The 25083-nt window shown below is 38.2% G+C and overlaps 1 protein-coding gene and 1 long non-coding RNA gene across 3 annotated transcripts in view; one reads left to right on the forward strand and one right to left on the reverse strand.

Moving 5' to 3' along the window:
- The window catches only part of Angpt1 (angiopoietin 1), a 220642-nt gene that overhangs the window by 162854 nt on the left and 32705 nt on the right, over positions 1-25083 (forward strand). For both annotated transcript variants that reach the window (XM_075961063.1, XM_075961064.1), the window contains exons 5-7: positions 6898-7025; positions 14942-15043; positions 23624-23790. In XM_075961063.1, coding sequence (XP_075817178.1) covers positions 6898-7025; positions 14942-15043; positions 23624-23790 — 397 coding nt within the window. The remainder of the gene's footprint in view (positions 1-6897; positions 7026-14941; positions 15044-23623; positions 23791-25083) is intronic.
- The window catches only part of LOC142843557 (uncharacterized), a 106714-nt gene continuing 102143 nt past the window's right edge, over positions 20513-25083 (reverse strand). The window contains exon 3 of the long non-coding RNA XR_012909655.1: positions 20513-20694. This is a non-coding gene — a long non-coding RNA (uncharacterized LOC142843557). The remainder of the gene's footprint in view (positions 20695-25083) is intronic.

The raw sequence follows: 25083 nt of genomic DNA on the forward strand, positions 1-25083 counted from the left end.
TATCTATATTGTGTACAAAAGACTGAACTGTGGACCACCTGAAAATACCTCATTTTTTCATACCCTTGTTAATGTGAAGAAGGACCTTGTTCTACTTCTGAAAGTCCCTGTATATTATTTAGATTTCTGGGAAATGTCTTCACAGCAGAGTTTTCTTAAAATGCCCACACACCTGGCCAGGAAGTACAGAATAAATCAATCAAGTGTTGAGCATGTTTGGCCTGTGTCAAGTTTGCCATTTTTACTTCTCCTTATGCTCACTGAACCTCAGTGACCTGTTGGAATCACAGATTCAGGTCAGTTCCAACTGCTATGATCTCCCTAATGATGCTTGCTCGGAAAATTCCACTAGGTTCTTCCTTGGACAGATAATTTTATCGATGTGTAATCTAATATTTGCAAAACTTGAAAAGCCTTGGATCATTCATCACATAAGAGTCTTTAAAAGAATGCCTGAGTCATGGGTTTCTTGCAGCAAGCTATTGGGAAGTGGCTAGGAGGAGAAACCAGTGTTTCGTCTTGTCTCTGGAAGCAGGGCTAATGGCTCTCTATGTTCTCTAGGGCAACTGAGATTAAGAATTAATAAATTCACATTTCAGGAAGTTTTCTCTTGAAGGTTCACCTGAATTGAAGTGACCCTCTGCTCAGCTTTCATGGCCCTGAAGCCCTTTCCTGAAGTCAGTTGGGTGGTTCGTCTACCATCTGGGCTCATATTGGTTGGTCAAATGGAGAGAAAAGCAAGCCACAGTCAACAGTTGCTAGTCTCAGCATCCATTTGCTTACTGACTGAATGTTGGCTAGTGACAGACAGACATGCACCTGCTCATGTTCCTATTCTTCTCTTTAGACTACAAAGATTTGGTTGTCCAGATAAGGTGAAATGAAAAGAATGAATAATGACTCTTTCCCAAGACATTCTAGATTTATTGCTGATATCTGCATGAGGGAAGTCTTTGAACTGACACACCAGGCTCTTAAACTTTACCTCGGCTAAGCTGTTCTGCAGGTTTTATTATTTTAAGTGTTATCTCTCTGAGGCAGCCTTCCTGAGTCTGCTTGGCAGATGGAGTGCATTCTCCTTGAAAGCTCCCAACACACTTGACATATGTCTTTAAGATAACAATGTTCTGCCTTTTCTCTTTCTGATACTCTGTTTACACCGGTAATACTATAGCCCTAGAAGCCGTTGCCAGTCATCTTGTGACCAGGTAGAGAAACAACAAAAGTGACTCATGAAGACAATAAAGAAACACATTCTGCTCTCACTGTTGGAAACCTGACCATGCCTTACCTAAAGTTGTCTTTTTGCTTGTGCCAGTGGGAGCTGTGTTTTCTGCTGTCATGAGAGAATAGAACTTCCTGCCCTTGGGCTGTGCGATCATTAAGGAGATCTTTTATAGTCCTTATGTCTTTGTCTTTAATGCCTAGACAAAATTGTATATGTAGGAAGTGTTCAATCAATAAGTATGTGTTGAATTTATTAATTAATAAGAAAAGACAAGAAGTAGAGAGAATAATCATAAAACCACAGGCTAATTGTTTTATTATTATTATTTGTAATGCCACTATTTTTTTACTGATAATAAACAGGAGAAGAAAATGGATCAGTAGGGTAAAAAGTGAAAAGGGAGTTTGGCAGATTGGCTAGCCTAAGGTAAATCAAAGCGGAGGTAGCAGCCTGACAGATAAATAGAAATAAGAAGCATGAAATGGTAAAGATATGAAGTTTAAAATGCTTTTATATTGTAGTTATCTCTGTAGTACTTTGAAGTCACGATAGATAGTGTGTAAGGGTAAATCTACAAGAATGGAAGCCCAGTGTGCATCCAAATGTGTGTGACGTGTAAATGAACCAACAAGGAAGAAGTAGGAAAGGCGCTTAGAGGAAGAGAAAGGGGGCTGTAGGAGTTCAGTGTGAACAGTGGTGAGCACTGACGTTCACAGGAATGGCAAGAAAACAGGTCACATCACTTTGATCCTCATAGAAAACTAAGCGGCGGTAGTGGCTGGATATAAAGAGTGACAGAAGACCAGAGTGACAGCAGTCTAGAAAAACCATATGCAATTTGAGATAAGCTATGCAGAAAAATGAGATTCAAAACCCTAGAAATGGCAGTGTTTGTGATGAAGAAGTGGTGAGTGACAGTGGACAAAGATAATCACAGATGCCAAATGCCGCCTGAGTCTTTAACTGTCCATGCGCCTGAGTCCTTCTTAAATGCCCGACTCACTTAAATGCTCACTGTTGGGGGCAGGGAGGAAGAAAAGGGATGTTGGTAAAGAACAGATTAGAACAGTGGGATTCAAGATTCTCAGAGGAAAGTTAAACACATTGGAAACTAAATAACAGGAGAGGAAAAGAAAATAGTGGGCAGTCAAAGAAGTAACTTAAGGTAGAAAGAACAGTGTTGAAATTCATGCCTTTTCATTGGTCTGTTGTTACAGTAAACTTTAAAAGACAAAGACCTCGAGTTATTTTCTAAGTCATTCCACAGCTCCGGCTAACTGATGTCTTTCCTGTCCTGCTGTTCTTTACCACACATTCTTCCAGGCTCTTCTGGTCTAATTAAATCTCTGCTGTGAACAGTTTATCACTGTTGCCGATAGGTGAAACCCAACAGATTCACCTTTTTGTATTGTATTTCTGTATTTCAAAATGTTCGCCAATTATCCATTTTCATAATATGGACAGGACCCCAAATTTCAGAACACTCTAGTGCTTAACAGTGAAATTATTCAAACAATAACAACCTACACATTGTCTATGCATCATGTATTATCATTTAATAGTCAATAATCTTCGAATCGTTAATCTTAGATAATGCTTATGGCATGAGATTACTTCCTTCTTTTTGACTCAAAGCAGCAATGTATTAAGTCAATATAGTTTTGTAAGAATTCAGATCAATAACATCTTACAAATGATCAGATAGTTTTAGCTTCCCTGGATTTAGTAAGCTGCAGGGTTTGAACTTGAGAGGAGAAAGACCATAGCAGCTCCACCTGCTGTGGGCTTCTCCGTTCAGGTGGTGGTTATTTCAGAGAAGTGAGTAGAGACTTAAGGTTGCTATGATCAGTGTTTTTACCATTATTATGTCAGTGGTAGTAACTATGGTTTCTTCACTATTACCGTGCTCCATTCTGCTTTGTTTGTGATTGACATGCCTACCTCAGAAATATTTATGACTACTTCAGATTATGGGTTGATTTTAACAAGCACTCTGGAAGTCAAACTACCTTTAGGGATGATGGACTCTACTTTAAACCACAATATAAAATTAAAAATAAAACAGAGATAAACTGTATATGAATTTTTAGATCATATTTATTTTTCAAAGTTTTAACTATCTAAATGTACCTAAATTAAAGTTTTAAAAATTGACAATAAGTTAGAAAAAGTAGCCTAGTGTTTAAGGGAAAAAAATCATCTTATGGAAAGAGGATTTGTCAGGATTTCAAAACGTTGATTCAAATGGAGATCAGAGCAAAGATCGATGTCACGCATACCATCACTATGATAAAAATTTTCAGTCCAACCATAGGAGATTTCCCCATATAGAGAATTTTTAATACTAATTTAGACAGCACTGACACAAATTCCACAAAGGAGGATACTAGCTAACCTTCTCCTTCTTCCCGTTTCTGAGAATGTGTGTGAAAGGCTTCTCTGACCACACATAGCCCCTTAACCCACATCTTCCTGCAGCGGAGAAGCACTGGGCACAGGAGGTGAAGAAAGGAAGGAGGGAATGTGTTTTCTTGCATAACCACATACATGGGGCCAGGAAGTAGTGTGTTCAGTGAGAGAAACATTTTCTTCTTAGATAAATGACTTTCTCCTTCTCTCTCCCTAAAAAGAAAAACGAGTTTCCCCCAATGGGTTTCTGCTCACCACATTTTCCTGTGCTTTTTCTTCTCTTATGCCACCATAAATTTCAGTTTGTACTTCTTTGCATTCCTATTTGGGGCACCTAATGAGGATTTTTTTCACGTTTGCACATTAGAAGTGATCAAGTACTGAGTACTTAGGAAAAACTGATTTTGAAAACTACTGGTCCGTTTAGTCGTTATAAGCAAAACCTAGCAAACGTTTTGTTGCTTTTAGCCCAGTGCCATGAAAAATTGCCTTTTGGTAAACATTTATCTCTATGTTTTTAAATGATTCTTTTCATACATTTTGCAAGAGACACTTCTTCACTGTCGTATGAACTGTCCAGTGTGTACTCATTTTGTGTTGAAATTCCAGCTTGTGATAGCAGCACTTAAGTGCAATTGCAAAACCACTAGCACAGGTATTAGCTGCACACAAAATAATGAATTATTAAACTTTAATTTTTGCATTATGGCATCATATCTAACACAAATGCTTTGCCTTTTGAAACATAATTTAGCAGTTTTAAAGTTCAAGCTATTTACATTAACATAACTCATTCCACAAATATTAGTCTGCTTATCACTTATAAAAGGATAACTAATGTTCTACTACATTCAAGCCAATATTGTATATCCTTTCACACTTTTAATATCCCTTTAATAGCAGTTACTCATGGTGGATATTTGATGTTTTTAATATGTAGGAACATTGTGATATTTTTAAGTGATTAAAAACAAAGACTACTATTACAAAAATCCTTAATTAAATGAACTCAATTATGGAAGTAATATGTATATTTTAGAATGCTAAATCATTGATGTTTTCTACAGCACATTCTTTGTCAGCCAAGAGCTATTAAATGGGTCCATTGTATTTTGATTTTCTTAATGAGAACTTACAAATGGGTGAAGCTCTGTGACTGAAATAAGGCTCGTCTCACCAAAGACTCAGTTATTAGTTTGGGTGACAATGAAGTAATGACTGGCAAAGCACTTTTTGAAGAAAGAATTTAAATTATCAAATGTAATATAGATGTTTAAAGCACTAAACATAGACAGTAATGTTCTCTGGATTTTGTTTAAAGGGTTCTTGGAAATTTTCTTAAAAACTAAAGTCAAAAGCTCCTAAACCACTAGACTTTGAAAGGACAAAATAGTAGCCAGGCTTTAGAGGTGCACACCTTTAATCCCAGCATGCAGGAGGCAGAGGCAGGCAGCGCTCTGAGTTTTTGGCCAGCCTGATCTATAGAGTGAGTTCCAGGAGAGCCAGGGCTACACAGAGAACCTGTCTTGATAAAAGGGGGGGGGGGGTAAGCACAAAACAATTTATAAGCCTATTTAAAACCTAGAAAGAAAACTTAACTGCACCTGGTTAAATACCCTGAAGCTAAATCATGAGTAGATTAACATTATTTAGAAATTAAGTTTAAGAATAAGCTTAGAAATCCATCTCCTTAAATTCTAGAAATCAAATAAATCCTATAAACTTTATTAGAGCGATTCTCAACATGGTCACAAGAGTACAGTAATGGCCCAGGTGTTATGAGGGTGACCAGCTATATTCTGCTTGCATTTCGGGCCCACTGTACAGGAGGGAAGGATTTCCTGGTACTGTAACTATGTCCAACAACCCATGGTTGTGGAGTTCCCAAGCCTAATGGCTGAAGCTATTATTATGATGCAAAATGGACATAGTATCAAACTGCCCTCTACATTCTTAGATTAGTACAACTGTTCGACATTATTAGAGAAGTTTCTCTGTGTCGTGGCTGGTGACTAATGCAGAAACTCACAGCTGGTCCTGGTGTAGAAAACACTTGTTTGTGGACTGTTCAGCTGCAGATGGGTCATACATAATCAATTCCTTTCACCAAGGCTCAGGAGCCATTGAAAAATAGAGGGTGGAATGCTTACAAGAGGCAGAGGTCGGGAAGACTGGAGCATTGAAGTGTCATCTGGGCAGGATAGAACCACGACACTCATGAGCTCATGGCAGATCTGCTTCTCTGCACAAGAACTTCATGAGGTCAAACCAGTCAAGATTCCAGGATGGGAGAAACAGGATTCACAAGCTTCTACATGTAGCCAAGGAGCTTTTGATAATTGATGGCTTTTGAAGGAAGGAGAGTTAGTTTGTATTAAAGATGTGGACCTGGCAGGTCCACTAGGCTTCACTGGGTGGTCCCACACTAAACAGTATATGGGCATAAAGTTTTGGACTGTGTAGGTCATTTAAAACAATGACTCGGAGTTGGGAGGGGTGAGGCAAGCAATCAAAATGCACTGTATGAATATAGGAAGTTCTGAAAGAATTAATAAGAATATTGTATTTTTAAATGTTTTCCCTTTTTGTTTTTCCTGATTTTTATTTGTTTGTTTTGTTTTTGAGACAAGGTTTTTCTGTGTAGTCCTGACTGTCCTGGAACTCACTCTGAAGACCAGGCTGGCCTCAAACTCACAGAGATCTGCCTGCTTCTGCCTCCTGAACACTGGGATTAAAGGTGTGCACCATCAACATCAAGGGCAGAAAGCATTTTTGTTTTTGTTGTCATTGTTGCTGTTTTTGATATTTTTACATATTTTAACCCTGGGATATGAGATATAACTCATTGATAGAACATGTACCTGAGACATGAAATTTCCATCAGTGCAATAAATAAATACACTTCTCTCTGAAATGTAGATAGAAGTGTTTTTTAAATTTGACAGGAAATATTGACATAAATTGCTAACAATAGGAAGCATTATATAATTATGTAATTTAAGATGAAGTTTATGAAGATATAGAAAAACCAAAGTAAAAAAATAGATGTAAGATTAATATATAAATGAAAGTTGATTCACAGCTTTTAAAATTTTTTTTCAATTTACCATTTACTTTGGGGTGGTGTGTTTTATTTCTCAGTATATGCAATATAGATATTGTGTGAAGGCTGCAAAAACCTGCTTTGTTTGCAGACCATTTGGATGATAATGATGCTAATATTCTTATTTATATGTTATAATCTCTCTTTTATTTTGCAGTTTTGCTAAAGGGAGGAAAAAGAGAAGAAGAGAGACCATTTCGAGACTGTGCAGATGTATATCAAGCTGGTTTTAATAAGAGTGGAATCTACACTATTTATTTTAATAATATGCCAGAACCCAAAAAGGTAAAATCGGAAGTTCTTGTTTATGTAAAGTAAAGCAGATCCTAGTTGAACTGCTGTACGATCAAATAAATTTGTGGGTTTGTTATACATGATACATGTTGTTATACACGCATGCACACTCGCACACACATTTGCCAAGACAGTTACCAAGTACTGAAGAAGTGTAGTGCTGGAGATGTCTCTTTAAAGGAGGTTATGTAGAGACCTTTAGGTGAGGCAGAAAAAGACAGTGGGATCAGAGGCAGTAGACCTGCTTACTGTTTAACATGTAAGGGTTTTTCTGGACTTGCAAGGTCCTAAGACAGAGGTTTGTTCTTCTGAGACCAAACACTGTCCTATGCTCATTGGTACACCTATGTATGAACCTTCATTTTCTTTGAATCCTGTGAACATGCTCATGAAAGGCCTTTCTGGGTTTCCCCAAGAGTGTTGCACAACATTTCTGTTATTAAAGTTCTACAAGGTAGAACTGTGGCTTTTTATTTCTGATTCCCTGGGGCTAAGCATGTCTTCTTCACATAGCTAGTCCTTAATCAATCAGCACCAGAGTGTACAGATGAAATAAATAAATAATAATAATAATAACGAAAGCCTCAACATGTACAGTCCTCTGTGTTCCCACCTCAGCCACTTACAAAGGCACCATGATGTCGTCTGCTTTTCCTGCAGGGGTTCTGGGCATTTGTCTTTGGATTAGGAAATCTGTGGCTTAAAATAAAATGAAACAAAGAAACTTATAAAATATGAATGTACAAGGATGAGGAAAGCTAAGGGTAAGGAGGGGGTTTTGATAGTCTAAAAGTAAAATTGCACACAACATGCACATGCACACACACAATGTGCCAACAAGCCCTGAGAGATGTTTTCACTCTGTTGCTCACGCTACTGTGCAGCCCCCAGGGAAGGACAGGAGCACACATGAAGAGTCATCCTGTGAACTTCAATTCATATCATTCTATTCTAATAAAAGCATAATTCAGCTCCCTTTCAAACTGTTTTGAGAAGCAAATGATACCCAGGCTGCACACTTAAGCCACTGCTCCTGCTAGAGCAAAAAGAATATTTTATCTAACTCAATAAACATGCATCTCACATTTACTTAACTCTCGTCCAAATGATACATGACATTACTGATTTAATAATTTAGATTATTAAATTATTGTATTGGAGAACAACTTAGAAGATCCATTTAATGCAATTATTAATTATTTGTTTATTACTTGTGGAAATGTAATTTTAAAACACTCTCTTGAGGGGCTCAATGTAGGAGCCAGCTACAGCATTAGAATAGGATCTTCCAAACTTTCCAATGTGTAAGCAAAAATATTTATAATTAGAAGCTTAAAGAAGTAATTTTTGTCCTCCCCAACAGGATTCTCTAATACGTTGTAATATTGTTTGATTTAGACAGGCATTGCTTCACTTTTATGACTGATAATGCATTTTATTTGAAATGTCCTATTTATTAATTTAGCATGGCCTTGGAAAGAACAAATATTTATGAATTTCATTCAAGTAATCTAGAAGCTGATTAGTGGAAGAGTTTGAAATATTGGTCATTAACAGTTTGACACACAAGGTTCTGAGAACTTGATTTCTCTATGGCACACTAACTTATCCTTTTCAACAGCTCAAGAAGTTGTGTGCTTCTAGCATCCTAATTTCAGAAAGACAACTTGCCCAAATTATATTTATGGCAACTATTTAACATTGCCTTTGAAAGCAGGCATCTGTTTCCAGTTTCAGAGAAGTTCTAAAAATATAATTGTTTACATTGGTGATGACTGAAGTTTCATCGACCAATTTTTTTTATATGAAGTTGAAGAAGGCATATGTGTGGCATGAGGGAACAATTTATTAAAATTTACTTCACTCCCCTTAATTTATAAAGTTTCACATTCTTTCTTTTGATCCAAATCATTGATATTCTCTTAATTACAATAAAAGGCATCGAGAAAATTTATTATTAGACCCTCCCAAATAGACTAGGATACCATAAACAAAACAGCTGCTACTTCCCCTGAATATACTTACCAAAAGCTCATTTCTTTCTTTTTTTTCTTTTCGTAATGTTCTCACAAGTTCATCAGAAGTTAAGGAAACTGAAGTCTATAAAAACTAACAATACTAAAATTGAGTTCAGTATGTATGATATGGAGTATGAAGCAATCAATAAAACGGGTGTTTAAGGCAACAAAAAAAAGCAATTGATAGCAAATACTCATCCTTCAGAAGAGTAGGGACTGCAGTTCCCAGAACTATTTATGTATTTAGTTTCATTTAGCACACAGATTTTTCATACACTATGCTTTGATCATGGTTTTTCTTCCCTCACTCTTTCCAGATTCTCCCCACCTACCTACTCACCCAACTCAATGCCTTCTGCTTTTCTTTCTTTAGAAAACAAATCACAATAATAATAAAAATTAACAAAGACAAAACACAAGATACATACCACATGTACATGTGTGGACACACACACACACACCTCAAAACATAAAAACACAAAATCAAAAACAATAATACACAGCAAAGAACCAATAATACATAAAATGCCCAGTCATAGTGAACTGAGAAAAACCACCTACAAAAAATGCCACAGAAGGCCTTTTGTGTTGCCATTTTACCTTTGGGAATTGGGCCTGCCCTTAAGCATGGTTAATCTTCCCTGTGAGGTGACTTTGGAGAATTTTTTTTTGCAAGTAAATGTCAAATAAAGACAGGTTCTCTATTAGGGATGGGATCTTCTATTTGCCTCCTGCTCTCAGCACTGAGATTTGAATCTTTGCAGGTCTTGTTCATGCTGCCTGTCTATTTTGTTTTTTTTGCAAATGAATTTTTTTTATTTTTTTAATTTATTTATTTATTAAAGATTTCTGTCTCTTCCCCCCCCACCTCCCATTTCCCTCCCCCCTCTCCCAATTAGGTCCCCCCCCCCATCAGCCCGAAGAGCAATCAGGGTTCCCTGCCCTGTGGGAAGTCCAAGGAACCCCCACCTCCATCCAGTTTTGAGCATCCAAACTGCCTAGGCTCCCACAAAGCTAGTACGTGCAGTAGGATCAGAAACCCATTACCATTGTTCTTGAGTTCTCAGTAGTCCTCCTTGTCCGCTATATTCAGAGAGTCCGGTTTTTTCCCAGGCTTTTTCAGCCCCAGGCCAGCTGGCCTTGGTGAGTTCCCAATAGAACATCCCCATTGCCTCAGTGTGTGGGTGCACCCCTTGCGGTCCTGAGTTCCTTGCTCGTGCTCTCTCTCCTTCTGCTCCTGATTTGGACCTTGAGATTTATGTCCGGTGCTCCAATGTGGGTCTCTGTCTATTTTGATTGACATTGCTCTAGGTCAGAAAAAAGAAATGCATGCTAAAGTTTGAAAAATGTTGTTTTTCAGATGTCATGTTTTGTTGTTTTTGCCATGTTTTGGATAGCAAAAGTGTTAGCTTGGGATGATTTAATTTTTCAAGCAGAAGGAAAACAAGAATTCTATCTTTTATATCTTTCTTCTGTTTCATAGTGTTCATGGTTTGTGGTTATTTCCCTCTGTGTTCCCTTCAAGGCACAGTAGAGGGAAATGGAATGTCTCTTTTCATTTCACAAGTCTTTAAAGCCAAATGCCCTGTAGTCAGTTTGCTTCATCCAAAAACAAGCCATTAAATCATAAGTCTTATTTTTAAAATATTAAAAATTTTGTTTCAGAACTCATAGTTTTTCTAATTCTTGAAAAAGTACTGTAACAAATGTGTTAAGCCTTTTCCATTTAAGGTTATGGAAAAATAATTAACATCCAGAAGGTTAATCATTCCAATTTGCATAAAGCATAGAAGCATAAAAAGTATGTGAATCAAATTCCCCCTTTTTGTTTGGGTTTAAATCTTCATATTAAGTTAAAAGGTGTTTAATGCTTGAAAGCTTTGGCCTTGCCTGGGGAAGAAGCCAGTTTAGCCTTTTCTTGGACATAGCTAAACTCCAGTCATTGAATCAATAGATGCAGCAGACGTAGCAAATGGAGCAGGACCCCAGTCACAGGAAGAGCCTGCCAGATAACACAGACCACACAAGACCAGCAAGTGAACCCTTTGGATCTTCTGTGTTCAAATCCTTTCGTAAATGATCATTTATTCCATGAAATGTCCTGAGTCTGTTAGGAATAGGCTCCTTTCTTCCTCTTTAGACTGTAGATAAAAGAATGGGGGTTTCTTTCATTTCTTTTCAATATTGAATCCAAATTCTTAAATAGATATAAAATACAAATTAGCATGATCAATCTTCACAGGGCCAGTATTAATAAACAATAGCCAAGAATCATGTTCGCTAGGAAAACTTGTTGAACACTTGCATGATTTGTTGTGAATAGTCTATTCTATTAATAAAAAATTATAAATGTAAATGTTGAAAGTCACGCATAACAATACTCCAATGCAGTAAATATGCTAAATATGTATAATAAGTAGTTCATAACATAAACTTGTATTATATTGTCCATAAAGTACATCTAAGATCTAAGAGTAATGACAGTGCTCATGCCAAAAACAGCTGTGAGTATGCTATGTACACTTAACCTTCCACACATACACACGGAAAGGAAGCAAGGAAGGAAAGAAGGAAGGAAGGAGGGAGGGAGGGAGGGAGAGAGGGAGGGAGGGAAGGAGGGAGGGAGGGAGGAAGGAGAAGATGAAGAAGGAAGGGAGAGAGAAAGAACGAACAAACGAAAGAAAGAAAGAAAGAAAGAAAGAAAGAAAGAAAGAAAGAAAGAAAGAAAGAAAGAAAGAAAGAAAAAGGAAAGGGAAAAATTGAGGGAAAGCTGAGTTACAACTTTAATTTAGTCCTCAAGTCTGCTGAGCTCTGCTGTCTCCACATCCTGCCTCGGCATCTACTATCATTGTTACCTTTTTGTGTTCACAGGAATCAGACCCACTTTAAATCCCTTAACCTATTTCTCTGTGTCTCAACCTGGTGACTTCTCCCTCCATCTTTCTCTGAGTTGTTCCCTAAAATGCATTCTTAGCACTTAATATGTCAGGTTTCTGGATGCCTCCTTTTAAAAGGAAAGCTGTGTTTGGATGAAAAACTGTGAGTGATTTAAAACAAGTGTGTACAATTACATTAGCAAGTGACTGTCTTTGAAAATGCATAGCATAGTTTTCTTTACACTTTGTACATTATCAATGTGGTGAGTCCTTTCCTGAGTATGTAGTTCCATTAAGAGATAAATGGGGGACAGAAGGGAGAAGGAGAAGAGTGGGGAGAAAGAAATCGACAGATACAAAGATGATATATAGATGATAGATAGACAGATAAATAGATTCCTTCTTTGGATTGATATATAGATGATAGATAGACAAATAATAGATTCCTTCTTTGGATTAATCAGTTCATGTGCTACGAAATTTAATTAAGAAACCAATGACATTAGTTTCCTCTAGCAGAATGTTTCCCTGATATTTTCACTTCTATCACTTTCGAATGTTAACTTTTCCAGGTGCTTCTTTGGAATTTCTACCCATGCTCTGCTTAAAATCTTCTGTCTGACTTTAGTTTTATAAAGATTCTGAAATCTTTCTGGCCAAGGTCACTAATGGCACCTTCATTTAAAGTTTCTAGATATTTGAAAATATTCACTTGATTTCTCTCAAATAGTTGATTAATTTATTCTCCCTCCCAACCCCACATATAGCTCATTTTCTTGGGGTTATGGTAATCACATTTTCTTATGACTGCAATGAACATTCATTAAATATCGACAGTAGGTTGCCCACTGCTTGAGAAACTAGAGATAACAACAAATAAAACAAAATATGTACACACTTAAAGTCACTGATGTATATTATCTGTACCAATTGTTTACTAAAACCCACTCATGGATTTTCCCCTCCCACTATAAGCACTTTTTCTTTATTTACTTGAGTAACAGATTGTTCTTAATGATGTCAACATTGGCTTTCAGTTACATCACTACCAATAATTTTGAGTTCAGTATACAGAAGCTTCAAACCCTAAATCTAATTAAAATCCAACTCAAATCCTGGATTCCCTATAGTTAATAAGTATAACCACTGAAGGTTACTTTTACAAAACCTAAACCCCAGTGTTGCATTCGTAGCATAAATATCATAATCATACTTTTGAAAGCTGTTCTGGGATTAAGTTAGAAAATGCACATTAAGTTTTCAAAATATCTGGAGTCATTGCTAACGACTCTTCTTTATCCTCCCATTTTCTTGCTCATACCCCTTTGGTCTGCCTCCAGTACATGATCTCATCTCTCATTACCATCCGATACTCCTTCATTGAGTGCCTATGTCACATGCAACACAAAGTGTCCAAAACATCAATCATTTCTTTCCTCACTTGTTAGCTCTTTGTATTGTCTCTATGTTCGCCACTACTGCTATCATTCCTCAAGTCTCTACAGCTGGAAAATTACGGACTCTACTGCCTTCTTACCCCTATGAGAGCAATCAATATTGAAATATCAAGGCATTTTGACGACATGATCCATGTCATATTTGTCAAAATTTCCCCTTTCGTAATATAGACTAGTTGCCCAAGAATTAATGAGTGAAAACAATAAGTGGATGAGTACATTAGAATTGAGGGGGAGAGATGAATATTTATAATTAAAGGCAGACTTGTTAGGAGTCATGTTGAGGACACAGCGCAGATGGAGAAGAGTAGAAGATTAGCAGAAGAGTAATCTTGGGAATAGAAGGAGAATTTAGAATGTATGAATTTAGAGATGAGTCGATTACTAGGGGTAATAAAGGCAGAAGGGTAAGTGTCAAACTGGAGGTAGAGCCCTCAGGAGACCTGTCCTGATTCATATGCACACACAGGCCTGTGTGTTTTAGTTCCTGTCACCCAGATGTACACTAAAAGCTTTTGCTGTGAATGACAGTTCTTGTCATTATATTCCTGGCCGTTGTGCTTGAACTTAATGCCTCAGGGAAAACACCCTACCCTTAGCGCCTGCTCACTGCTCTTGTCTCAGTCCCGCAACTTAGCTAACCTTCGGTATGCTTTACTATTCAACTGATGGAGGAATGCCGTTCCCCATGGCGCAGCTCTTGAGAAATCCGACTGTTATATTCATGTGCCGTGAGTCTCGGGGACGTCCAAAGACAAGACCATTGCAGAAGTATGGCGAGAATAAATCAGTTCTCAAATAAATGCTATTGCATGCAAGCTCTTCTGAAATTAGCATTAAATCTTCAAGTAACTCTGCTACATAGGAAAGAAAAGCTTGCCACAGTCAGGAGGCATACACTAAGCTATATTATTTGCTACTAAAATTTAAACAATCTGTTCTCCATTCACCAAATTTTGCCTCCTGTGTAAAATTTATAAAACAAGAGTAATTATTACAGTGTGTATTGTGATATGTAAGCATATGAGAATTTGTCAATAAAATATAGAAATTTGATTCTTTTATTCTTAATTGCATTGACTTTATAATAATAGATTAAAGAATACTGAACTTTATATTTTGACCAAAAAAATAGTATGTCCATTGGGAATTTTAGTATTTTTTTAAGCGTAAACTTCCACAAGTGTTTATTTAAATTTGAGATTTTAAATTTTTGGGGGGGGGGTACTAGAGGTTATCCCCCAAATCTTGCACGTACAAGACAAGCATGCTACCCCGACCTCTAAAACGGTATTGTGGTCTGAAACTAAGGCTATTAATTTTCTGCAGGCCAATTTTCTGCTTTAGAAATAATTAAACATTTCTGATGAACATTATCAGGTGAAGCACAAATGTAAATTGTGGAGAAGTAATCAATAATATGCCTGAAATATAGCTTTTTGTCGTCTTTCAGGCTAGACCTGTCTATCCTACTTATGTTTTGAAACATATCAGCCATACATTTCTTTAAGTTGTATGTAATTTCCATGTACCATTATTTTTCTGTTGTTTTTCAGGTATTTTGCAATATGGATGTGAATGGGGGAGGCTGGACTGTAATACAACACCGTGAAGACGGAAGTCTGGACTTCCAAAGGGGCTGGAAAGAATATAAAATGGTAAGATGGAAAAATTTACAGTGCCTTTTGATGTTTTTATCATAAGGTTATCTTCGCCCACAATATATGATAAACCCTGACCTTTTAAATGCCTTTGAGTTATTTAAAAATAACAATTCTAACATTAAAGGTATTATTTTCATTAGATACAAAACGCTCATAAATCATGTTCAGTAAATTATTTCCCTATGTGCAATAGAAAGAAAAATGCATTATTGTAATTATTTGGTGATCTGTTATGCACTGTCCGCATTTGTTCTAGTGGGAGAAAGTAGAATTCCAACCTAGGCTGGGTACACGAGCAGGACAGGAAGCTGTGCAGGGTCACAGGTCATGAAACAAGACAGATGCCACCTAACTGCGGCCTCCCTCACACTGCTTCAAGTTGTTGACCTCTGAATAAAAGTGTCTCCATAAACCTTTGCATGTGACTAGCCTGGACTTCTCTTGGTGCAATGACTAAGGATTGCCATGTTTCTCATGTCAAAGTTAGCATTTCTCAAGTTCAGAAATGAACTTTTGGAGTCATTCTGAGGGAAGAAGTTTTCATTTATGAAGTGATTCTCATCATTTTACATTAAAAATCCTGTGTAATTCTTGATTTGACTTTCTAACAATTTTTTTCTCCAAAGGTGAAAACTAGAAGGTGATCAGAATGCCCTGTTAGCCAGAGTTCTGTCTTGATGTCTTAGCAAACAATGCAAAAATTCTGTTTGGTTGATCACAACCTACTCATTAAGTACATGGCTAACCAGAGTAAGAAAAGTGTTAAAGAAAATAGATGGGGGTCTCCCATGCTGTCCCTGTATCTATGGCATTTTGTTGAGAAATTCAGAGAGCATCCTGAACGCAAGTTAGTCCTGTAAAGTCACAAGAATTTGAAACATTGACCTTAAAAACTCATGAAGGTAAGATCACAAAAACAGACCAAGCTAACAAGAAATTTTACTGAGATAACTGTGTGATTTTTACTGTGGCAAAAAAAAAAACAAACAAATAATCGGGAAATGAAAGGTAAGGGTGGCGCTTGAATGGAAGGTGGAACCGTTTCACTATGAGCTCAGTCTGTGCCGTCTGCCTTGAACGAGCAAGACTTAACACATTCAGAGTGCATCAGTATAAGCTGTAAGTCACAAACACGCATAATTCAGCAGGGTGTGCCACAGCCTAGTTACATCAGGAGTGTGTGTACAGTATGCTTTGTGCCCTGGAGGGTTTCAAATGCACAGACTAGCCCAGAGTTTGCAAGCAGCATGTTAGAATTGAGGGGAAAACACTGTCTAGAGCCAGTGACTACAACTGAGGATAAAAATCAATAAACAGAGTCAAATCATTCTGACTTACATTACCACTTATATTAAAAACAGGAAAATGAACGTGAAATTGCCATCGTGACTACCTGCTTCACACCGCTATTGTCAAGACACACTGACTTGTTAGCCATGGAATTGATTAATGCCTTTTGAGTATTTACTGAATGAATTCATTCTTAGACAATTGATTTTTCGTTATTGGAAGGAGACTGGGATTATTTGTTAACCATTGACATTTTTCCCTCTCTCTTATGCTTACACAGGAAAAGCTATCAGGTTTTATTTAAGCTTGAAAAATTTAGCGCCTCTATTTCAATTATTCATGGTCAGAAAGTAAATTAGTTCTGAATTTTTTAAACAGTTTGGCAAAAAAAATGAATATGAAGATTTTCTAAATTGAAAGAATCCATTGTATGTTAAAACTTGGTTAATATTCACCAGAGCACAGGGTCAAAAGTGTCCTAGCTCTTTCAAAGTCTCTCTTTCACCTGAAAACAAAAGAGCACAATTCCACCAAGAAGGGTAGAGGCATGGAAGGTTCTTCATGCCTCACGCACGCCTGGTGCAGCTGGCTGGAAACTAGCTGCAAGCTTCCTCGGCTGAGGGTGGACGTGCTCGGGGAAAATCACACTGGTGTGCACGCAGTTCTTTCTCTCTTCTTCACTAGTTTCCACTCTTGGGACACTGTAAGTAGCCGTGACCTCTGTTCCTTCCCCTGCTGATGGCTGTCCCTCTGTCCTTCATTTTCCACTGACTGATACTTTCGGACTGCCTCTCTCTTAATAAGTTCTCCAGAATTTTGTGTTAATGCCATCAGCCCAAATCTTTTTTAATTGTAAGCCACGCCCTACATGAAGGTTCCACAGTACATGATTCTCAGCGTTGGCTTTAGCCCAAAGGAGAACTTCTGAACGTTGTTGTTTTTTAACACTTCCTTAGGCGGAAATCCAGCAAATCTGGGTTACAGACTTGTAAAGACATTTACTCCTGAGAGGGAAGTGTGTGGTGGTCCATCTAAGGGGGCACTTAGGGACTATGGGGACACAACGCTCACCAACAGTCCTTCTGCGTATAGCCAGTGAACCAGACAGTTGCAACAACTTCTCTAAGTGGCAGCTTTATGACAGGGAGTCGCTAACTCCCTGGGGACAAAGTTGGTTTGTTTTGAAGACAATTATCCTATAAACTGAGCTTCCTATTGAAGCAAACATTTCCGTGAGAGCACCTACTGACTTTCTGGGCGTTCTTGTTTGTGGAAAGAAATTAAAAGCATCTTTTAAATTGCATTTCTGCATGTCCATATTGAAAAACATGCATAAGAAATTAAAATTCTTTAAATCAAAATTTATTCTCATCTTTTTTGGGCTTGGTGTCTCAGCCACAGAAGGAGCTACTTCTAACCTGAGCTCTAAATGTGGAGTAAGAAAAAAAGAAAGAAAAGAAAAAGAAAAGAAAACCTTTGGAAAACCAGGCTTATCTGCTTTCTTTAATAATTTGTATGAAAGAAAGATGAAGCCCATAGGATACAAGGCCTGTGTCTGGTTTCAATTTTGTTTCTTCTATAAAAAGTCAACACTTCCTGTGAGCATTATCAGACAAAACAAATAAAGTATCTGAGACAATTATTTTATTAACTTGGAAAAAGTGCAAGCTGAAATTGGACATTTTTCCAGGTTTTGGCAAAATTAACGAATATTGGTTCTTTCCTCCCTCTGTAGTTTAGAAGCGTAATGTGACTCTTGAGGCCAATTGGAAGTCAGCATTGTTTTCTTTTAAATTCCTGTGCTCCCCCTTTTATTAAACTACTGGAAGACAAATGAAATTAATCAGCCCTGACTCTGATTCATGGCATCAAAGTTCTTTGTGCAATTCTGATTGACATAGCTGAATATATTCATTTGTGTGTGGAACGGAGTCTTTGCATCTTATCCACAATAGAAGAATCTGTTCCTTCTACTAGTACTGCTTCACCTCTGCCTCCTTAACATCAGAACAGAACTCTGTACGTGATTTTCATATTTTATGTTTTTACAGGGTATTTAAAATAACACACTGAACTGGGATAAGTTACTATATCCAAACATATATAAAAATGGTTTTTGAGTTATGCACTACAATATTTTATGCATAAATTTGCCTTTTTTTTCTCTGCTTCTACCATAATCAAAAGTCATGGTACAGAGACTAGGACAAAGATGTGGCTTCATGCCTCCTTTATTCAGATAATTTTATCTGATTAATATATTGATTAATATATATATATGAATATATTGATTAATCAGATAATATATCTGATTAATATATTGTTCTTATTAATATATTGTACATAATTATTTAATGTTGTATTTATATGAATTTCCACCTTCAGTATGTGGAACTGTTTGAATATACTGATCTTTAAGCCCATGTTAGACATTCTGAACTATATACACATGGGGAGAGTATTTCATCTCTATTCATAAATAACCCCCTCCATTCTGTTTGATACTCACTTCCAAGTAAAGAGATAATTAGAGGTATCAATTAGTTATTACTGTGGGTATATTGCCGCGCACTGCACCCCCGTGTCTGCGCTCTGTGCGCTGGCACCCAGTTCGCAGGCTTCGGGCAAGGGGGCTGAAGGTTAAAATACACACACACAGACAGAGAGACAGCGACACGGGTCATCCTTGAATTCCCCAAGAATGCCCCCTTTATTGTGTTCAGGGGCAGATTATATAGAGATAGCCATGCCCCAGCCAAACCCACCAGAAACCACTCTCCTGCCATCAGGAACTCCTGAAGGTCTTGTGCTTAGAGCAGCTGTAGGCACTCAGATCAGAGGATTACAAGAAATTCAGGATCTGGGGTCTCACTGCTCCCAACAGTATATGAACTTAAAATTTCTTCTCCTAGATCCCAAAGCATGTGAGATATATAGGAAGGGAGAGATGGGGAGAAATCTGGTCAAGAGGGAGGCAAAGGACACAGGTACTCTCCCATTAAGATGTGTTGACAAAGACAACTCTGACCTCAAAGGGGATAAGACATAGTTTGATTGGCATTGGATCCATGATTTGGGAACACAGATTTAGGTTACCCCAAATTCCATGGTCCACCATGGAAGCAATTTCATGAAGATTTATAGTAATAGAACAGAGAAACTCATAAATTAAAACATAGTAAACCACATTAAAGGAAACAGCAGAAAGGAGGGCGAGTCTCCTGTAGGCCCTAGACATTGCCTTAGCATCCTTAGCCCTTTGATTGATGGAAACTATGACTTTGTTAAGTTAACGTGTTCTAAGATGGTTTACCGATTAGTCACAGGACATGAGGTGACACAGAAATGGGCAAGGAATGGCTATTTGGAGGGCTAAAGATGGCTCAAGATAAATTGTGGTTAGGTTCTGGACCTCCAACATGACAAGCTCTCCACTGTCACTAACAGTCTAATCAATTGATCAGCCTTGCTGAAGGTTCAGCTTGTAGATTTAGCTTCATTCTGGGTATTTGTTTTTCACAGGAAGCAGGAAAGGTTGAGGAGGGAGTGGTCATTGTCTTTTGTGTCATTTGTGCCACAGTGAGGCCCCATTTATACAAACAGTTGGTTTTGACTTTTCATTTCTCAATTAAAGTCTTGGGTTAAAATAACAACATTTCTTCCACAAAGCAGCGCTCAGCTTATCATAACACCTTCATGTCTAAAAGCTTGTTGACTGATGCTATTGATCTACACATTAATTTTCAGCCAAGACAAGACCTTGGGATACTTAGATCTTACAGAGGACAATTCCTGTCCCCATTAAATAGCTTGCCATCTTACAGAACAAAGCCAAAAAGCCAAACATGACTGTGTAAGGTGACAGAACTCTTTTTTGTGCGAATACTCAGGAGCCTTGGCTAATTTTCATTCTTATAACACCGTGCATGGAAATATTTGAAACCATCTCTTCTGCAGATGAGGAAGTAGTCTTTTAAGTGAAGTAGAAAGCTCCACTGAAAAATGTGTGGTAAAGGAAGGCTTCAACTGTAGCAGAGATAAAAGGGAGGTTACTTAATCCCACCCAACCCTCTGTTCCCCACCACAAGACCCATGGATGTCTCTGATAAACCACCCAGCGGTTTCCTAATGTGGGAACCCATTTCCATTTCCCCTTTTTGGCAAGTCTGTCATCTTAACGATGACGAAACAGTTGTTTCTACTCCACTCCACTTGGCCTTTAGACAGTTTCCTTCCTCCGCTATCATGGCAGTAAACAGTTTGCTCATGTAGACAGTTTTGGGGGGTGAGGTGCAGGAACTAAAAATTTGTCTTCTAGTGGCAAATTTTGGTGTTTTCTCTTCAGTTATGTACCCCTGAAAGAAAGAAAAAAAAAGCAACTGTTCAGCAAGTAACACTTTTCTTTCCTAGTGCTCCTTCAGACCTGAATGCTGAGAGGGAGAGCACAGGCTGGTGCTCTCTGAGACCCGTATACTGACAGAGAGTATGAGAACATGGACTTTTGTAGGAACGACTCTCTTGTCTGTCCACTTTTGAGGCTCACCCAGGATCCACGCACTTTCCCCTTGGGGATTTTTATCCACACAACACTTTTGGAAATCTGAGACCTAAGAATTAACACTTCATCATCCCCAGCCTCTCTACTCACATTTAATATAATTGCTGAATCCTTGTTTCAATGCTGTGTGGCACAGGGACTTGTCAAGTGACGAGAGGGCCAGCACTGCCTGGCCTGAGCTGAAAACTGCAAGGGAATCCCGGTGGTCCTCCTTGTCTTCCCGGCAATTGCTGCAGCTGAAGAGCGCTAACTCCGAGTTTCAGCCCCTGTAACTTTCTCTTCTGTGCCTGTGGTATAGCCGGAAAATGTTGGACTTCTTAGCATGGAGCAGTAGCTCCTGGGAGATGCTGTGAAATCTTTAGCACATCCTAAAAATGGCTGATAATTTCTGCTACTGTGGTGTTTTCACCAAATGTGGCTGGAGTGTCTTAGGAGAAAGGAAGTAAAATATGAGGGCTGGGATTACAACCCCAGAATCCACATAAAAATCTGTGTGTTGTGGCAAACACTTTTTGTCCCAGCACTGGGAGACAGAGAGGACGCTGCCAGAGATTGAAGGCCAGCAGTTCTATCCAAGGATGTGTGTAAGCTCCCGCTTGGGAAAGATCCTGTCTCCATAAGTAACGTAGACAAAAGAAAAGAAAAGAAGATATCATATGTTGAGCTCTGGCTTCCGCAAACACTTGTGTGAAGACTTACATGCACATAAACAAAAACACATGCACACACACACACACACACACACACACACGGAGTCAGTGGAGTACTAATTTTAATGAATTCAATATTTTCCTCTGGGTTATGCAAATAGTCTTTAGTGGACTCCATATTCAATGTCATCCAGACGAACATTGTGCAGTTGGATAAAAAAATTAGTTAAATCAGAAAATAACTTTGAAAATGTCCACACACATATAAATATATAGCTATGTGTGTGTGTGAGTGTGTGTATGCATGTGTGTATATGTTTGTGTGTGTGTGCAGCCAACTCTGGCCACTCTAGGCATTTGCTCTAAGCACTGCCTGAAATGCAGTGCACTGTGATCTGTTGGTATTACAGTAGCAGAGCTGACAGAAAGGGATTTGATACCAAACACTGCTGGTTGTGGGAAGCAGCTCTATTGTAAGAGGCAATGGAACAAATTTAGAGAATTATTGGTAGACACTGAGCACCAGCATAGTCTAAAAAAGAAATAGAGTACATCGATTCATTTCTTAGGTTGATTAATGAAGGGAAAGTTAAGGAAACATCTGTTTGACTTTGTAATTGGTGTTAAGTTGGAAGAGAAATAAACATTTTCCATATTGTATCACCTGTATTGAGACAATCAATGCTGTTGTAACTATTATAACATTCCTTCACACTAAGCGCAGATTAACCCTTCATTAATAAATGCCTCAATTAACCGTGGTCGATTTCTTCATAAAACAGCCATGTATATATCCAGTCATTACAGGACCTGGTCTTTTAAACATTAGTGTGTGTCATCACAATTAAGGAGTCTGCCCATATGTGGAATTATATGCAAGATTCTCAGACGCTTAGTCTAGAAGCTGACACTTTTATTTTTACCAGCTCTAGGTTGTACAACTGAGACTCAACAGAATGATCTCTGAATATCAGTGCAAAATACTACAAACGTTTGATCTTTTTATATTTCTCTTTCACGTTTTCCTTCCCTTCCAGTGTCTGTAAAATTTAGTGTTTGTTGCTCACTGTGCACCACTTCTTCGTTAGTATTTGAGAATTCACAAATACAGCTTGGCTTTTATTGGGAGGAGCCTAAAACAGTTTCAGTAAATCAAATGTGAGCATAAGGAATGAAACTGATCATCAGGTATTACCACGGAAGGGCTTTCTGAGCAACTGCAAAATGCCCCACATCTATATCAGCAATTTCTCAGGTTTCTTTTTTTTCAATATTGAAGATATTAGGAATCAGCTTTGGGGACCACCTCTCTCTCTCTCTCTCTCTCTCTCTCTCTCTCTCTCTCTCTCTCTCTCTCTCTCTCTCCTTTCCTCCCTCCCTCTCACACACGCACACACATGCGCGTACACACACACACACACACACACACACACACACACACAAAATAGAAATTTTGACAGTGTTGACTTAGGTGACTCCAAATAAAACTATAAGACCACAGTGAGATTCAGATACAATGAATTCAGCTTAGTCTCTCAACAGCCCTTAAGTCATCTTTCTGCCTCCAAACCCAAATCTCTGCCAATGAAGAATGTAAGTGATAACACCCATTGGTTTCTAGACCATGAGATCACTAGAAGAATTGAATCATCAGTAAAATTATAGTATAACTGGGCTTCTGCATAGTGATAACAACAAATACAACATTATTAAACAAGGGGAAGTCTCATGATAATATTCATTGGAAAATATTCATATTATGTTTAAAATGTCAATTTAGTTTTATAAAACTGCCTAAAAGAAGTTTGGATTGGGAGTTATTTTTTGTTTAAGTCTACTAACTGGATTAATTTAACCCAAGAATGTCACACAAAAACAAGCTTTTATGATAAGAATTAGATGTTAACTTCAGTGGAGAGAAACAGCAGAATAGTACTAGTTTAGTAATGAAAACAAAGTGTAAAAAGACAAAGAAAGCTGTCTTTGAAAGGTAATTTGACATTGCTATTTAGAAAATAGATTTGAACATGACAAAGTTCCCTCCGGAGTAACAAGTGTGTCTCTCTTCTTTCCCAGGGCTTTGGGAATCCCTCTGGTGAATACTGGCTGGGGAATGAATTTATCTTTGCCATAACCAGTCAGAGGCAATACATGCTGAGGATTGAGCTGATGGACTGGGAAGGGAACCGAGCCTACTCACAGTACGACAGATTCCACATAGGAAATGAAAAGCAGAACTATAGGTAAGCTACGTGCAGAACGGCAACCAGCAGGCTTTGACCTTACCACCAAGGAGCTTTAATTCAAGAGCAGAAAATAATGTGCATGGTACCCGATAGTGAAAATTCAACTTATTTCTCTAGGCCTATGATGATGAAATACAGAAAACCTTGTAAGGGCTTTTCACAATCGTCAATGTTGGTCTTTTAAAAAAAATTGTTAATGTATTTTATATCCCACTGCAGTTTCCTCTCCCTATCTCCCTTCTGTCATTCACCTCCCCCTGCCCATCAATCCTCTCCTCTACTTAGAAAAAAAGCAGGCCTCCCATGAATATCAGTGAAATATGGCATATCTAGATGCAGTAAGACTAAACACCTTGCCTTGTTTTAAGGCTGTGTAAGGCAACCCAGTATGAGGAACAGGTTTCAGGAAGCCAGCAGAAGAGCCAGAGAGAGCCCCTGCACCCACTTTTAGGGGTCCCACAACAAGACAAAGCTACACAGCTGTCACATCTATGCAGAGGCCCTAGGTCAGGTCTACGCAGGCTCCCTGGATGGTGGGTCAGTCTCTCTGAGCTCCGTTAGTTGATTCTGTGGGTATTCTTGTAATGTCCTTGACCCCTATGGCTCCTACAAACCTTTACTCCCTCTTTTCATCAGGCTTCCTGAGCTGGGCCTAATGTTTGGCTGTGGGTCTCTGCATCTGTTTCCTGAGCTTCTGGATGAAGACTTTGATGCCGATAGGGCTAGGCACCAATCTATGAGTATGGCACAACCTTGCTATGCATTATTACATTGACTTTTTTTCCCTCCAGTCATGTTTGGTTCTATCCTAGGTCTGTGGGCAATCCAGCCTGTGGGTCCTGGTCCTCCGGTCAGTATGTGTGTATGTAGGGGTGGCGGGGCTCCCTCTCAGGACATGTGTCTCATAGACTGACACTTTGGTGTTGCCTCGGTCTGAGAGGATAATGGATTAAGTGACGCATTGTGGCTCCACTGTAATTGTTATGAATGTGCGGTCACTTCACGTATCTAAGAATGATACCAGAAAATTATGACCCAATGCCTTCTAATGATCCACTCTTTCTAACAAAAGATCTTAAGGTTTTATTTCCTTTACTCCTTTTAAATTTTGATTTTTCAAATCACTTTCGATGTAATGAGAGGAAACATATTTCTGAGTGATTCACATCAGAGGAGATAAAGCATTAACAACAGGATTTTTAAATAATATAAACCTTAAAAATCCAAATGATGAAGGCTGTACATGTAATATGATGTGGAAATAGACAAACTAAACTATTCATTTCAATT

This window comes from Microtus pennsylvanicus, chromosome 2 (assembly GCF_037038515.1).
Source record: "Microtus pennsylvanicus isolate mMicPen1 chromosome 2, mMicPen1.hap1, whole genome shotgun sequence".
In the NCBI taxonomy this organism is placed as follows: Eukaryota; Metazoa; Chordata; class Mammalia; order Rodentia; family Cricetidae; genus Microtus; species Microtus pennsylvanicus.